The following is a 16117-nucleotide window of genomic DNA, read 5'->3' on the forward strand; positions in this document are numbered from 1 at the left end:
AAAAGAAAAACTTTGCCTAAAAACATGACATTTCCTACTGGTGTCATCATACATGTATACAAAAAGGGATGGATGGATGAAAGTGGGACTACTGAATGTCTGGGGAAAAGTGTGGAATAAGAGACCAGGAGCACGTTTCAAGAAACCTGCTATGCTCGTTTGGGACGTGTTCAGGGCACACAAGATGGATGAGGTGAAAAATGAGGCCAAAAATATGAAAACTACTTTGTCTGTAATACCTGGAGGCTTAACTTTTCAGTTCTACAACCGCTTGATGACTGCCTGAACAAACCCTTTAAAGGCAGGCTACGCAAAATGTGGTCTGAATGGATGTGCTCAGGCATGGTGAAGTTGAAAAAAGGCAGGAATCTTGTGAAGCCCGAAATCAGTCTGGTCACCCAGTGGATCAAGGATGCGTGGGTGTCCATTCCCTTGGAAATGATAGAAAAATCATTTAGGAAATGCTGTCTCAGCAATGCACTCGACGGGTCAGAAGATGATGACACAACAGAGACTGATGATGAGAAGGAATCTGAGTCTGAAGATGGCACTGCCGACATCTACAATGACCATGCAGGTGCAGCTGTGACTGAAGCAGAGTTTAATGAACTGTTTGGTGAATCAGAGACTGATTCAGACTTTGAAGGATTTTAAGACTTTTTAAAGTCTCATATTGTTCTAAGTTACTTGTTTTAAATATCCATTTACTGATTTTAAATATTGACTGTAATTTTGAAGGCAAATACATATTTGTTCAATTGTTGTTATAACAGGTTTTTCATTAGATTACATTAAAATAATTCTAGCAAAACTTTTGAGTGTTTGTTGTGATGCCAGCTTTTAAAATATAGCAGTTGGAAAACCTTGGCTCCCAGCCTGTCAGGGTAAGCCGCTGGCAGTTTGGTAAGTTTTGTTTACTTGGAGCATCTGCAGGCACGGAGCCCCTCAGCTCCCAGTGGCTGTGGTTTGCCGTTCCCAGCCAACGGGAGCTATGGGAAGTGCCACCACTTCCCGCAGCTCCCATTGGCTGGGAATGACAAACTGCAGCCACTGGGAGCTGAGGGGCTCCGTGCCTGTGAACGCTCCAAGTTAACAAAACTTACCCTAATGGGCCAGGAGCCAGTTTGCCAACCCCTGAAATATAGGGTCGGCTTATGAAAGGTCATACAGTTTTTTTGCTATTTTTACCTATCCATCTTGGGGGGTCGGCTTATAAACGAACGAGCTAATGAACGAGTATATACAGTAGTTTGGCACCAGGGCCATAATAGTTGGTAGTCTGAGATGATTAAAATGAATTTTTGATTCCTTATATATCATTTTAAGAATTGCTTTCCTGTTGCAGCAGAGGCTAAAAAGATGTATGAAAACTAGCCTGGAAGCTTCATTTTTTTGTGAAGGCACCTATGCCTTATGGTACTGCTTATTGGACATGTTGAATAAACTTGAAACCTTCACTGTGCTTCAGCCCCACCAATGCTGGCTGTTTTGGTAATATATCAGGTGAAAACCTGTCTTTCATTCTCGGTGGTTTATCCAGTTTTGCTGTACTAGTCTGGCATTCTTTGTGTGGTTTCTAGAAAGAGAGTTCTTGTGAGTATCTCTACTTAGTTCATCCGTTATTTGGTTTATTTAGATTAGACAACATGTTGCAGTTCCTGCAGTAAAGGATCATGCCATAGCCAGTACGCTACTGAAATATAATGGTTGATCACCTATACTTAGCAGTCCCTGACACATGGCCTTGGACATCGCTTGTTTTATTAAACATTCACATTTAGCTCTTGGAAGAGGAGAATATTTTATCAGTGTAAAGTTTTGAAAGACTTATTTTCTCTGTCCCACTGTATCCCCGGGGAGAATAAGAGTTGTTCAAAATTTTAAAATTTTCTAATTGATATGAAGTCATAATATTCAGTAGGAATAACATTGCCATTAAGTGAAAGTAGGATGTGAGTTTGGAATTAACAAAGAGAGATGTGGACCTTTAATATAAATAATTGAAAATGAGCCTCAAAGAAAACTTGTCACTCTGCTAAATGGATGTGTGAGGAATATCTTTCAATAAAAAAGAACCAGGAAGGTACAGCAATTGAATATAAATCAGGCTTACTGTCTTGTGCTTTTAAATTCTAAAGCTAACTTAAATTAAGACTTAAGTAGTTCTGGCAAAAAGTTACTTATTTTCTCATCAGGTATTGGTTTGTTTGGCTTATAATCACCCTCCCAAATTACAAATTTTAATTTTAATTTCAATTTCAACGCACCATAATATTGTATTTACACAATAAAGTGTAACTCTTGATTGTGAGTACCGAAGCACTTCATTAGAGTTGTGCTGAAGTGTAAGCATGCATAGTTATAATAATATAAATATTTCATATCAGCTGGGATAAAGTAGTTCTGCCCCATGATGTTTCAAATTACCATCAGCTATACAGCGTTGTTTGAGTACGTATGATCTTTTGTGTATTAAGTGGTTAATGTTGTACTCATTGGATTCATCATGCCACTGACACCATCAACTGAATGTCAGGTTTTGGACCAACATGAGGTTATAAACTAGGATTCTTTGAGTGGGAGTTTATTGCTCTGTCTGGTTTGAAACTGCTAGGCTTCTTCCCGGCTAAGAAGCTGGCAAAAAGTATCTCTTTAAAGATTTTTTTCCCCACACTGAGGTCTGTCAGTACCGCCTTCAGGCATGCCTGGCAAACTACACTGATTTTGCTTCTCAGTGTTCTACCTCTGTCAGAGGTAGACAGAATCTCTCTACAGGTTAAAAATAGAGCTCTTCCCACTCCTAAGGGAAAATCTTTGGCAGATCCACTAGCAATCTGCATGATGACTGACAGCCTGTCAGGATGGAGAGCTAGATGGAATCTTATATAACACATGGCAAGTGGTGTACTCTTCTGAAGTCCTAGTCTAGAATCAATCTTCCGGAATTGTGAGCATGCAAGTGTCAGCTTGTTTTCAAAGGTGCTCTGAGTCACACATTTATGAGGAGAATGATATAACTACTACCATAGTTTAGCTCATGTCCAAAAAGAACAAACAACAAAAGATTATATTGCAGATCTTGAAATACCTGGATTTGTGACTCAGAGATATCGATAGGCTGAATGGCTCAGTCATAATGAGCTGGAAGTGGGAGAATCAGAGTTAAACCAGCAAGTCTTCAGTCAGATTATATAGAGTTGGTTCCTTCCGCAAGAGACTCATGTCGCAATCCAGTTCATAGGGAAGATAACCAAATTCTGCAAATATTTTCGCTTAGAGACTACAGTGGATGCACTACCACTTCCCTTATCTGATCTGCAGTGATCCCTTTTTACTGTTACCCTTTGCATCCAGATGGTCAGAGGGTCATCTTGGCTTGAGTTTTGGTTGGTAATCCTGATTTCCTCTTCTGGCCCGCATGCCCTTGCCTTCCCAGATAGTGTGTCCTCCATGAGTTAGTACTAATCTCTTGAGATCTCATCTACCACACGCCTTTGACCTACCCAAACCTGCAGTGTATGAAGCTTGCCTGGTGGAAACTGAAACACCATGCCTCCTAGAGCAAGCTGTGAAATACTGTCAAGTTGCTTGATTTCCTTGTTAGATCCAGAAAATTTTCTACTTTTGGCCATCCGTAGTCTTTCAGGAGGAAGACAAATCTCTGGAGATCGTCCATGAAGGGCACATCTCTTTAAATTGTTTACAGAAGAATCTGAGTTCCAGGTTCTTGAAAGTGCAAGTCTAAGCAGCAAATAGTAGGTATCACATTCTTTGCTGTGTCATCAAGCTGTGCTTTGCTGTGTCATGTAAGGCCCTACTTAACTTGTGATATTGCAGAAATTGTGGATTCCCCAATATTAGGTTTTCACTGCAGTTTTGACAGTGGGAGTCCCGCCATTCATGCAGGTGACAGTAGGAACCCTGGCTGCCCTGTGGCGGAGAGCAGTAGTCCCTGCTCTCAGCCCTGGGCCCCCACTCACATCCCCAGGTGGCCAACAGGAAAAAATCATGGAAAAGTAATTATGGACTTTATTACCACAAAATTGTTTAATGCTATCTCTATTCTCAATGTGATCTGTTATTTTACTTTCACTCCTGGGGGAATTCTGTGGCACTGTATGTGCGTGTGTGTGTGCATATTTCATGTGCTGCATATATTTTTAATTTTTTGTGTGCAGAAAATAGCTTCTACTGAAAAGTTGCTGCAGTTCCGCATTTTGCCTGAGGTGCTGTGATGCTAGAACACAGCAGCTGCTTCTAGTCAGTCCCAGGTAAAGTAGGGAAGAGAGAGAGCCTGCCTTCTTCACAGTGCCTATTGGGCCAGGTCAGGAGACAGGCGATATGGGGAGACAGACAGCATGGCGCTGCTGGGGCGGGGTCAGACGGGCTCATAAGGGCTAGTGGGGGAGGACAGAGACTGGGGCATGGGTTGAATGGGAGTGGAGGTGTAGGGCCATGGGCAGAGGGGATTGGTCGAGGGAGGTTCAGGGCCACATGGGGACGGGGTGCAGGGACACATGGAGATGAGGGGAAGGGGATAGCTGAGGGACACTTGGGGATTGGGTGGTGCAGGGACATATGGGGATGGGTGAGGGGGTGTAGGGCCACATGGGGACGTGGTTGGCTGAGTGGGGGCACAGAGACACATGGGGACAAGGGAGGAGGGTTCACGGACACATGGGATGGGGGGAGTGGGTGTCCGAGTGGGGGTGCAGGGACACATGGGGACAGGAGCAGACATGCCTGACTGAATGGGAGAGACTAGGGGTCAGCTAGGGTCTGCATGGGGGACACTCCCTAACAATCCCTACCTGCCCTCCCAAAAAAAACCCACCTGTTTCCCACCTATACCCAGCAGCCCTCCACGTTCACACCCACTTCCCAGCAAGTATTTACCTCCCCATCAGCTCTTCCGTTACCCCTGACTCCCTCAAGCCTTTGCATTGCTTCTGAGGGGTGCGGGAAATATGGTTCTGTACTGTAGGTTAAATGAATTATTACTCAGTTCTGTAACAATGTGCCTAGTAAGGAATCTATTTGTCAAAAACATTTCCTGAATCTTTTTTGTTGTCTGTATTGTTAGACATATTTGCTGACAGGTATTTTGAAATAAATTACCAAAATAATTGAAACTGGTATGATTATATTGTGTTACGTTGAGAAATAAAATGTGCAGAATTTTGCAAAATTTTTAATTTTTTGGTGCAGAATTCCCCCAGGAGTATACTATGTCCTTTATGGTTAATGGCCATTTTATGCAATATTACCTGCCTAGGCATAGTGAAACATATTATGGGGAAAATTACGCAGGTGCATAGTTTCCTGAGGTGTAATTGTTAATGCGTTTTTTTTTATAAGTGAGACATCTTCTAATTCATCTTTTGTTTTTCCTCCTGTTGACACTGCTATTGGACATCACATTTTAATGGGTCTGCAAACTTTCCCTGTGAACAATAGGAAAATCTCTTACCTGAAAATTTCTTTTAGTCTAGTAGGAAAGTCTACAGATATAATTTACTCAGGACTAGGATTGTTTTGAGGGAGAATTAAACTGTTGTGCTCATCACCATTTTCTGTGTGTTCACAAATACATATATGTTCCAGAAGTTTGGGTGGAATTTGAAGTTGTTCTGAAATAGCAAGTGCTATTGATTTCTCCTTTTAATAACTTCTGAATTAAACTTTAATGAACATAACTCTTTGGAAGTATCTTTAGCTGGCTGGGTCTTCAGCTAAGTTGCCTCTAAGCTGCATGGCCGTGTGGCAGGCTGTAAAGGGCTGCGCAGGCACGCAACCACAAGGGCCTGGAGAGGACAAAAGTAGGGGGTTTGTGGGGAGGGGAGCAAGTTGGCCCTGGCTCTGCTGCTGGCGGGTAGAGGTGCCTCTCCTCCAGAGCTACTGCTGATGGGGAGAGGGCCTGGGGGGAGTTTTCTGGCCCCAGCCCCGGGGCTGCTGCCAGCAGGGAGAGGGCTGGGGGGAGTCTTCTGGCCCCAGCTCCAGGACAGCCTACACGCCAAACCCCTCATCCCCAGTCCCACTCCAGAGCCTGCACCCCCCTGCAGTCCAAGCCCAATCCTCTGCTCTAGACCTGAGCCCTCTCCTGCACCCCAAGTCCCTCATCCCTGGCCCCACCCCAGAGCCCTCACCCCAACTGTCTGCCCCAGCCGAGTCCCCTCCCACACTCCGAACCTCTCGGCCCCACTCTTGCCACACATGACCTCCATATTGGTGCACATAACAAAATTCATTCTGCACATGGATATAAAAAATAAGAGGGAACATTAGTCTTCGGGGTGTTGCCTCTCCCAGCCTGCCTTGATTGATCACTCTGGTTTCTGCCTCCTAAGAGTTCTAAGCATTAGAGAGACTAGGGTGACCAGATGTCTCGATTTTGTAGGGGCAGTCCCGATATTTGGGTTTTTTTCTTATATAGGTGCCTATTACCCTCCACCCCCATCCCGATTTTTCACACTTTCTATTTGGTCACCCTAGGAGAGATCAATTTTAATGGTTCTGCAGACTTTTGCTGCCAAAAAGATTTTCCTCCTGTCCTGTTCCTCTTTTCACCAGAATAGAGTGGAACCAGGTCTGCACTAGAAACTTTTGCTGATGTAGTTTTGTGGTTTAGGGGTGTACATTTTATTGTGGGGTTTTATTTCAACACTGGCAAAACCCCTAGTGTAGCTGCAGTTTGTGCTGGCAAATGTACTTTATGCCTATGTAGCTTATTTTACGCGCCAAACCAGGATAAGCGCTTTTTTGTTTGCAGGTTAGATTGACTTAAATCAAAGTGGTTTTAATCACCTAGCAGGAAACCTTGATTTGAATAATCAATTTTAATCGTGTTTTGCATTTGTAATTTTTATTATTTTCCTAAAGAAAAATTGATTCTCATTAGTTGATAACCATTAGAACGTATTGATTTGAAACTAAATATAGCCTTTACACTAAATTTGGTGCTCCTTTTTGCTAGTCAGGATGATACACTGTATGCACATTTACTTCATCAGAATATAACAACTTATATTCATTCAGATTCTTAACTTTTACTTTTTTATTATGTTTAGAAAATGGTGAATGATACATTTCGTATTTATTAGATTTTTACTTGTTTTGTGTCAAGCTCTGGATGGAAATTCAAATTCAATTAAAATTCACAATTTTTTATTAAATAAAACGACTTTAAAAGTGCTGGATACACAAGAAAAAAGTTATGAAAATGTTTTACATTTAATATTGGCTTATTAAACGATGTATTATCTATAGTTAGTGAATTGAACTGATTGTTTCTGGTCATAGCGTCTTGCAAGGTTTTAGAACTAGAAGATCTCACATTCTCACATCTAGTTTTTACTAGTCTTCACGCTGGAAGAGAAAAACAAACTTTCCTGCTTTTTCAACTCCCAGTTGGTTTCTTAACTTTGAATGAACTGGTGATTAAACTGAACTAGTTGAATAAATTGAAATGAAGAAAATACTCTCTTTGACCCTGCAGAAGAGGCTACTGGTGTCAAAAGCCGGTTTAGGACTTCAGCAAACTTTGATTCCCGTTGCTTAGTAAATGGCTTCCAACAGTTCAGTGGTTTGATTTGCTTTAAAACTTGGCAGGAAACATTTATTGCTTAATAGTAAAGTTTGTAATTAATTTTAAATGATTTAAATAGATTATAATTTTAGGACTTATGTAGCTTGTCAATTTCAAATTTATTTTTAAGTGGGTCTGTTTTTAAAAAATAAACTTGTATTTAGTTTAAAAAAAATAAAATGTATTTATATTTTTAAAAAAATCATCAATTTTTATTCACCCTGTTTCTGCTATAACCTGCATCTGTGCTAGGATGATATGCTCTTATAACTGTATCCGTATACCTTTTCTAGTAGAGATATTTGGAACTAAGTCTGACCAAAACTTCTCCGCACACCTGTGATAAGTATGCTACAGCCAGAATGGGAAGATCAGGGCAGTCCTGGTCCTACCACTACGCACAGACCTCTTTAACCACCCAAGAGTGCACTTGTCATCATCGATGCACCTGTTGTGGGCCCACTTTCCCTGCCCAGATTTCTCTGTGATGTCAATGTGGTATGAAGAATGATCTTCAGCTGATGACAGAAACCAGTCTCATATAACTGACCCGACCACATGTTTACCTGGCTTTGGTTTGCCAAGCTACTCATGGGCCCTTCTGAATCAATTTTGAACGAGCCAGGGACAATGTGCTGCCAGCCTTCATGCTTGGGGCTGGCCAGCAGGAGGATCCCAGATGCAGCTGTGGACAAAGACAGAGAATGTCTCACATGACTGACTGCCGTCTTACCAGTTTGGTGGTGGCCTGAGGGTTCTGCCCTTCGCTGATGAGGCTGCTGCAAATTGGCTTTGCAAGCCCCGCATCCAATAAGATGAAATGTAGACATGGTTGAATTGGAAGCCTCTATCCATTCCTCCCTCTCCTGACCCTTGTCGTCAGCCGGTTATCAACTCCTCTCCAGTCACTCCTGTGTAGGGTGGTGCTGATTATTCCCTCTGAACCAAGGATTCAGATTGAGGGTTCACAGGATCATAGCAATGAAGGACGTGCCATACTGATAGTTTAGTGGGCCATCTAGCCCAGTATCCTGTCCAGTCGTGGCTAATACCAGTTGCTTCATCTAGAGGTGCTGGGAGATTCCTGTTACAGAATAACCTACCCATTGGGGAAAGTTTCATCCCTGATCTCAGGGCTGGGTTATATCCTGAAATTTGAGGGGTTATAGCCTTTTACTTTTCGTCTTATGTAATAAAAATGTTGTTCTTTTTGTGTGTGACTGTTTGTTTTAACTATGGTCAGTTACAAAAACTAAAATGGAAGTTGCTTTAATTTCAGCATTTTCACAGTAAATTGCAGTAGGATTTTTAAAATACCATTAAAGAGCCCCAGAGTAGTTTTGATAGCTAAAAACTCTGCATGTGAAATTTGGTAAAGAGCAAATTTCATATACATAAAACCTTTTCAATAAAACTATAAGCAGGTATCCTCCCATTCAGTGCTTTTGCTATCTTGCTTTCCCACAGCTTGGGGCCAGTTAACCTCACTTGTGCTTGGAAAATTACAGCTTCCTCTCCTCTCCTCTCTTCATGCCATTACTACTAGGTGCCATTTGAGGATGGTCTTTGCTTGAAGAGAAGGAGCTTATATTGCTAACACTGAAACTACCTCTTTGCTTGGCCACCTAGTCTGGTCACTTCCCTCATCTAGAACTGTAGGGTTTTGTTTTTTTGGCAAACATAGTGTTAATCTAGAGCTGTGTGGATAAGCATGGAAATTGAATTCTCTTGTCCACATGATAGGTACAGTGTGGGCAACAGCAATTTAAACATTTCTATCTTCTCTGCCAGTTTTTTTTTCTGCCTGCATCTGGAAAGACCACTTGAGAGTTAAAGGATTAGTGTCTCTGCCCATTTTGTCCTTGGCAACTCTATCGACTGTCAACCAGCGAGCAATTAATGCATCACAGTATCACAGAATTTTACCTATTATGACTTAAACATTTTACTACTCAAGTGTAACAAAGCTATAGAGAGGTTTCTTAAACGTAAATACACATTGCTTCTGTTCCTAAGGAAAAATACTGCCATAGTTACTTTAACACTTTGACTATCATATGGTATTTCAAGGAAATTGTGGGAAAATAGTAAGTTTGCTGAAAATGTTTTCTTTTCTGTATTAGCTGTACTATTTTTAAATAATTTGAATCCAAACTATGACTAGTTTGAATTACAGAGATGTGCACTGACGAGTGTGTGTGTGTGTATAGGTGTATATTGTCTTCATGTAACAGAGTACATGTGGGGTCTGGCCATTTAACAGAAAGAGTATGTACCTTGTTGCGTGCTTTGTAATTGTTAATGTTCTTAGAAGATAGTTTTTGCTATCAGAAATTATATTTAAGAGTATTCAGGGCAGCATAAGCAAGTGTTTTTCTTAAAAACATACCTTTTTTTTAAAAAAACAAAAACAAAACAGGTCCCTTTACAGATGTAGTCACTACAAATCTTAAGCTACGAAACCCATCAGATAGAAAAGTATGTTTCAAAGTGAAGACCACAGCACCTCGTCGATACTGTGTGCGGCCAAACAGTGGAATTATTGACCCAGGATCATCTGTAACTGTTTCAGGTAAAAAGAAGTTTGTTGTGCAGCTTTATAGTTCTGATTCTCTTGTTCCAAGCTACTACATGAAACACTTTGCCACCTATCCCTTACAGAAACTATTGCATAACATCATTAACTATGTTTTTTTTAAAGGGTTGTTGATAATGAATTGTTAGTACAGTCTCTTCAGTATCGTTAAGCTTGCAGGTGCCACCACAATAACTCGTACACCAGAAGTTAATATATGAAAATCCTGGATACTGAAATATTTAGCTGTCTGTTACAAACTACCGTAAATACTCATTCATAAGCTGAATTTTTTAGTAAAAAAGGGAAGCATCAGAGAAGGGGGTTGGCTTACGAACGGGTACAGAGAGTGGGAGAGGCGGGACACAGCCCCCTTTCCCCCCCCCCCCCACACACACAGAGGGAGCAAGGAGAGGCAGCAGAGCCAGAAGGGAAGAGGTGGGGCCAGAGTCTCTCCTCTTCTGGCCATGCTGCTCTCTCCCCAACCTCTGAAGCAGCTGCAGCTCCGGGGCTGGCAGGCTGCGACTGTGCCACCTGGCCTGCCAGAGCATCTCCGTCTGGGTCAGAGACATCCTCCTGGCCCTCCCCAGGTAAGGTGGGAAGGGATGAGATGGGGAGGGTGTGGGAGTCCTGGGCTAGGTGTGGGGCGGGGAGGGGTCACACGTAGAGGGGTCATGTGGGGAGGTCCCAGATTAGGAATGGGGTCATATGGGGGGTGGTCACAGGGGTTACTCCCCTGAACCCTAGTTTCCCTCTCCCCCCCCCCAAATTTCCCCACCAGTTGCTGTCCTGGCCCCTCAGGGTAAGCCGCTGGAGGGCTGGGACATTTTGTTTACTTAGGTTTACCTCCGTGCCTGTGGACGCTTGAGGTAAACAAATGGTCTTGGCCCGCCAGCAGCTTATCCTGATGGGCTGGGATCCAAAGTTTGCCAACCCCTGAATTATAGGGTTGGCCTATGAATGGGTCATAAACATTTGCTATTTTTACTTATTCATCTTGAGGGGGTCGGCTTCTAAACGAACCAGCTTATGATCGAGTATATATGGTACTATGTTTCTGACTTATTTTGGACAAGTTAACACATTCAAATGACCCTTTCTGTATAGGTGGGTGTGACATGAAAAAAAAAATGTGGATCAAGATCAGATTATGCAGTAAGAAAGGAAATGGAAAGGTGGGATAGTGTGGGAAAGAGATGATGGGGGAGACTGATTTACAATCTGTTATAATCACCCATGATGAGTGTACGGAAGCAAGAGGGGAAGGTGGAAAGGGTCAGAGAAAAATTAATGATGCCCTTGCCCAAGAGAGGCATATTTTTGTTTATTATGTGCCCTCGGCTTGTAGTGGGACATCACTTTATGGCTGTGAAGTAATTACACTGTATTTGATATCTGATATAGTTAATGGCGCTTTAAAAATTAGGTGAAAACTTAGTTGATTGGATCATATTCCATATTTAAAATGATTAAGTGGACCGTATAATCAGCTCAATCACAGCATCACAAATCCACTGTGCAATAACTATCTTTTCCAAGTTATTTAGGTAGCCTAATGCTTTCCATTTATAAAAGGTTCGTAGTCTTTTCAAACAAGCTCTGACATGTCCATAGTTTTCAGCAGGCCTTTGAAATCCAGCAGAGGGAGAGCCCTGGGGCCAGACAGTGCCTTTTCTTTCTCCCATGAAAATTGGTTTGGTTTGGCTCGGACAGTTTTTTTTTCTTGTTGTTTGAAAAATTACCATTGCCTTTCTGCTACTTGTGTTGTCAGCAAAATTTTGGCAGCCTCCCAAAATAACTGGACGTGTGTATTTTGATCTAAGACTGGGTCCATGTTACCGCCATAGTAGCAGCACGCTGTACTGAGAATACTGGGAGCAGGCTGCCTCTCCAGGATCTGGGGAAAGGGGTGGACTCTCCCACGAGTGAGCAAATGGCTCTGGTAGCTCATCCCACTGCCCTGTGGGAGGGACCGCATGGGGAAGGAACTTCCTCATCTCCCATGAGGGAAGGGAGGAAGAGCCAGGTTGGCTCCTGACCACTTCCATGGACCCACCATATGGGTCCAGCTTATCATTCTTTTCCCCCTCTCCTAGACTGACTTGGTTATTTGGAAGGGGTAGGGAAGTAATCCCTTGCTAGGTGGTGTTCTAGGCTTGGGCAGAGCCATTCAGGCTCCTGTCTTGTCCTCCTTGGGGCTTCCAGAATCTGGGCTGGCCTTACCATGAGGCAAACTGAGGCAACTGCCTCAGTGCCAGACTGGGGGGGGCGGTGCCGCTAGGACCCAGAGTGTAGATTTGTAATGTAAAATTGTCTGCTGCTGGTGTATATGTATTCTCTGCTCTAGATGCACAGAGATGGTGGAGTGCTGTGCTGGAGGAAGGAGGGCACAAGAGCTATAACAGGCAGGCAGGAGAAAAGGTGAGAGGGAATAACAGAAAGCAGCAGGAGCTGCAGGGAGAGAGAGGAGGAGGAGCCTCTTATGTACCTCTCTAGCACTCCCAGGAGCCTGGACTGATTAACACGAGCTTCTCAGGGAGCTTCCTGTTTCCTGCTGCTTCCCTGAACCCACATGAGGAGAACAGGCAGACAGCTGAAGTAGTAGGAGCCAGTTAGTCCCTTAAGACGCTGATATCTTCCCTCACTCTGGCCCTGCTACCAGCCTGCTTATTTGTCCCCTTCAGCTGAGTGTTGAGAGCCACTATAGCTGGCACAGAACAGCAGTCATGAGTGAAAGAAGAAAACGCCCCTCTGGGGCAGCATTCAGAAAAAGAAAGAAAGCAAAGGAAACTTTTCTATCTAAGCAGGAAGGAGCTCTCCTGAGATACAGACACACATATTCACGGTGAGCCTTCCGGCCCCAGTGAGGATGTGAGTGGTGAGGAGATGCCTGATCTTCCAGTTAGAGTGCAGGTGACCTGGCAGCTACTGCAGCATCCATATCTCCATCTCAAATTGATGTAACCGTGCACATTCCTGAAGAAAAGTGTAGATCAGAGAAGAGTGTGGTGGAGGTGCAAGAAACAGCTGCTGCCGAGATAAGTCTAGGTGATCCAGGACTGTGGACCCACTTGAGCGGTAGCCTGAGGGACTTCCTTGTACTGCATGGGTCACAGCAAGTGAAAAACTCCATGTTCCCCAAAGACAATGAAAATAGAAGTTTCCATCCAACACATTACTGGTGTGAAATCCCCTATGGTGACACAGTGGAGAGGCCATGGCTTATTACTCAAAAACCCAGAATGCTGCATACTGTTTTTGTTGCAAACTGTTCCAGTCTAACCTTCCAGCCACATTGGGTTCTACAGGAACAAAGGACTGGAAAACTCTGGCTAGAAATCTGGCATGCCATGAGAAGGCAGCAAATCACCAGAAAGCATTCCATAGGTGGAAACAGCTTGAGATGAGACTAAGGTTAAAGGCCACCATAGATGATCAGCTTCAAGAGAAGATTGCATCAGAGTCTCTTTACTGGCAAAACGTTCTGAAAAGGCTCATTGCCATGGTGAGAATGTTTACAACTCAAAACCTAGCACTGCATGGCAGTTCAGATCAGCTGTATGTGCCAAACAATGGAAACTTCCTTAAAATTGTGGAGCTGATGGTTGAGTTTGATGCTGTACTCCAGGAGCATCTAAGAAGAGTCACCACCCAAGAAATGTACACGCACCCCTACCTTGGAAAAACAATTCAAAGTGAGATCATACAATTACTGGCAACAAAAGTCAAACAGAAGATTGTGGCAGGTCTGAAGTCAGCAAGATGTTACTCTGTTCTTACTGCACACCTGACACCAGCCATATGGAGCAAATGACTTTAATGGTGCCTTTTGTTACAACAACAGAATCTAGTGAAAATGTTCCTGCAGTAGTGACTGTCAGAGAGCATTTTTTAGAATTATTGACATTGATGATACAACAGGAGCTGGTATGACAAATGTGCTTCTTAAAAAGCTGGAAGATACGGGAATTGCGATAGCTGAACTGAGAGGGTCAGGGTTACGATAATGGTGCCAACATGAGAGGAAAGAACAGAGGAGTGCAGACACGGATCCGAGAGTTAAACCCTCAAGTTTTTTTTTTGTCCCATGCAGTTCTCATTCATTGAACTTGGTGGTCAGTGATGCAGCATCAGCTTCTAGTGAGGCTGCTGAATTTTTTAATGTAATTCAAAGCATCTGTGTATTTTTCTCTGTCAACTCATCAATGGCAAATTTTGAAGCAACATCTGGGAACATCCTCTCTGACACTGAAACCACTGAATGCCACATGATGGGAAAGTCGAGTGGAGGCGATAAAGCCTATCAAACACCAGATTGGGAAGATAGATGATGCCATAGTTGCCATTATGGAGGGTAATGCTATGACAGGAACTGTTTGTGGGAGAACAGTGGCAGAGGGAAATGGAATCACCAGAAACATACATAACTTCAAATTTCTATGTGGCTTAGTGTTGTGGCATGATATACTGTTTGAAATAAATGTTGTAAGCAAGAGACTCCAAGGTGTTAACCTTGAAATATCTGGAGCAATGGAACAACTGGACAAAGCAAAGTCATACCTACAGTCTTACCGGTCAGATCAGGGATTTCAAAACGTTCTGAAGAGTTCACAGAAGCTGGCAGAGGAACTTCACACTGAAGCTATTTTCCCACCCATTCAAGAATACAAGAGTCACCGAAGAAGAAGACCTTTTGATTACGAGGCACGGGATAATCCCATAAGAGATCCCAAACAACAATTCAATGTTGAATTCTTTAATCAGGTGCTAGATTGTGCAATACAGTCAGTTGAAGAACGTTTCGTGCAGCTCAAGGAACACACGAGTATATTTGGGATGTTGTATGATATTCCAAAACGCCTCACTATACCTGAAGAAGACCTACACCAGGGCACTAGAGACAGTGTTGACACATGATGACATGGGCGATATTGATGCGAGTGATTTAGGTGGATGAACTGAAAGCCCTTTCAAGATACATTTCAGCAGGATCAACTCCAAAGGCTGTTCTGGAATATATGTGCACAAATAAGGTGACCACCCTCTTTCCAAATGCTTTTGTTGCTCTGCGCATACTTCTAACACTTGTTGTAACAGTTGCCAGTGGACAATGCAGCTTCTCCAACTGAAGTTAATAAAAACACATCTATGCTCCACAATGACACTATCTCATAGAGCATGAGCTGGCCCAGACTGTGGACCTTCAGCAGGAAGCAGTTCAAATCTTTGCAACCAAGAAGGCATGGAAAGCACCACTTTGATTATTCAAACAGATAAAAATGCCAGTGTTTACTACGCAGAGAAGAAAAGTTACATTTACTGTTCAGGCATTTGAAAGTTAAGTGTTACTTAAAATTTTTGAACAAGGCATTTTAAGTTGTTAGTTCTCCTTTACTGGGGTAGGTAGCAGAGCAGTACCATGAGAGGAGTAGAAAAGGAAGGAAGGCAGAATTGAGACCTTCCAAAGTTTTGGCCCAAGCGAGGGGGCATGGGGGCGTCATTTTAGCTCCCCGCCTCCGGTGCCAAAATGTTGTGGGCTGGCCCTGTCCACAGTGTAGCAGGGAAGCTGCCAATGGAACAACTAGAGCAGCTATTTTTCTTCCTCCTTGTGGTGTGGCAGGAGCCAGTGGCGGAGCTTCTGAGAAACAGCAACAGGGATGTGGGGAGCAGATGCTCAAAGCACTCCTGATTCACGTTGCTAATTATGTTGGTGCTGCTTGAGAAGTGGCTGAAGGAGAATGGGGAGGCTGATTCAAACAGTGCTGTTTAAAAGTTGCTGAGTACAGTTCATGGGGCAAATTTTTAATTTATAGTCAAATACAAATTTTCTTCTTAACAGTTGTCCTTGAAGAGAAGAAGTTGGGCTGCTGTTATGCAAGAGGTAGCTCACAGCCCATAGAGTTTCTTCAGTGATTCCTACGTCTAGACCAACAATTTATGGTTGAGCTAGAGCATTT

The 16117-nt window shown here is 43.1% G+C and overlaps 1 protein-coding gene across 1 annotated transcript in view; it reads left to right on the forward strand.

Annotated features, from left to right (window-relative positions):
- VAPA (VAMP associated protein A) overlaps positions 1 to 16117 on the forward strand; it is a 42332-nt gene that overhangs the window by 12400 nt on the left and 13815 nt on the right. The window contains exon 2 of the mRNA XM_073331611.2: positions 10005 to 10157. Coding sequence (XP_073187712.1) covers positions 10005 to 10157 — 153 coding nt within the window. The remainder of the gene's footprint in view (positions 1 to 10004; positions 10158 to 16117) is intronic.

Source organism: Lepidochelys kempii, chromosome 2 (assembly GCF_965140285.1).
Source record: "Lepidochelys kempii isolate rLepKem1 chromosome 2, rLepKem1.hap1, whole genome shotgun sequence".
In the NCBI taxonomy this organism is placed as follows: Eukaryota; Metazoa; Chordata; order Testudines; family Cheloniidae; genus Lepidochelys; species Lepidochelys kempii.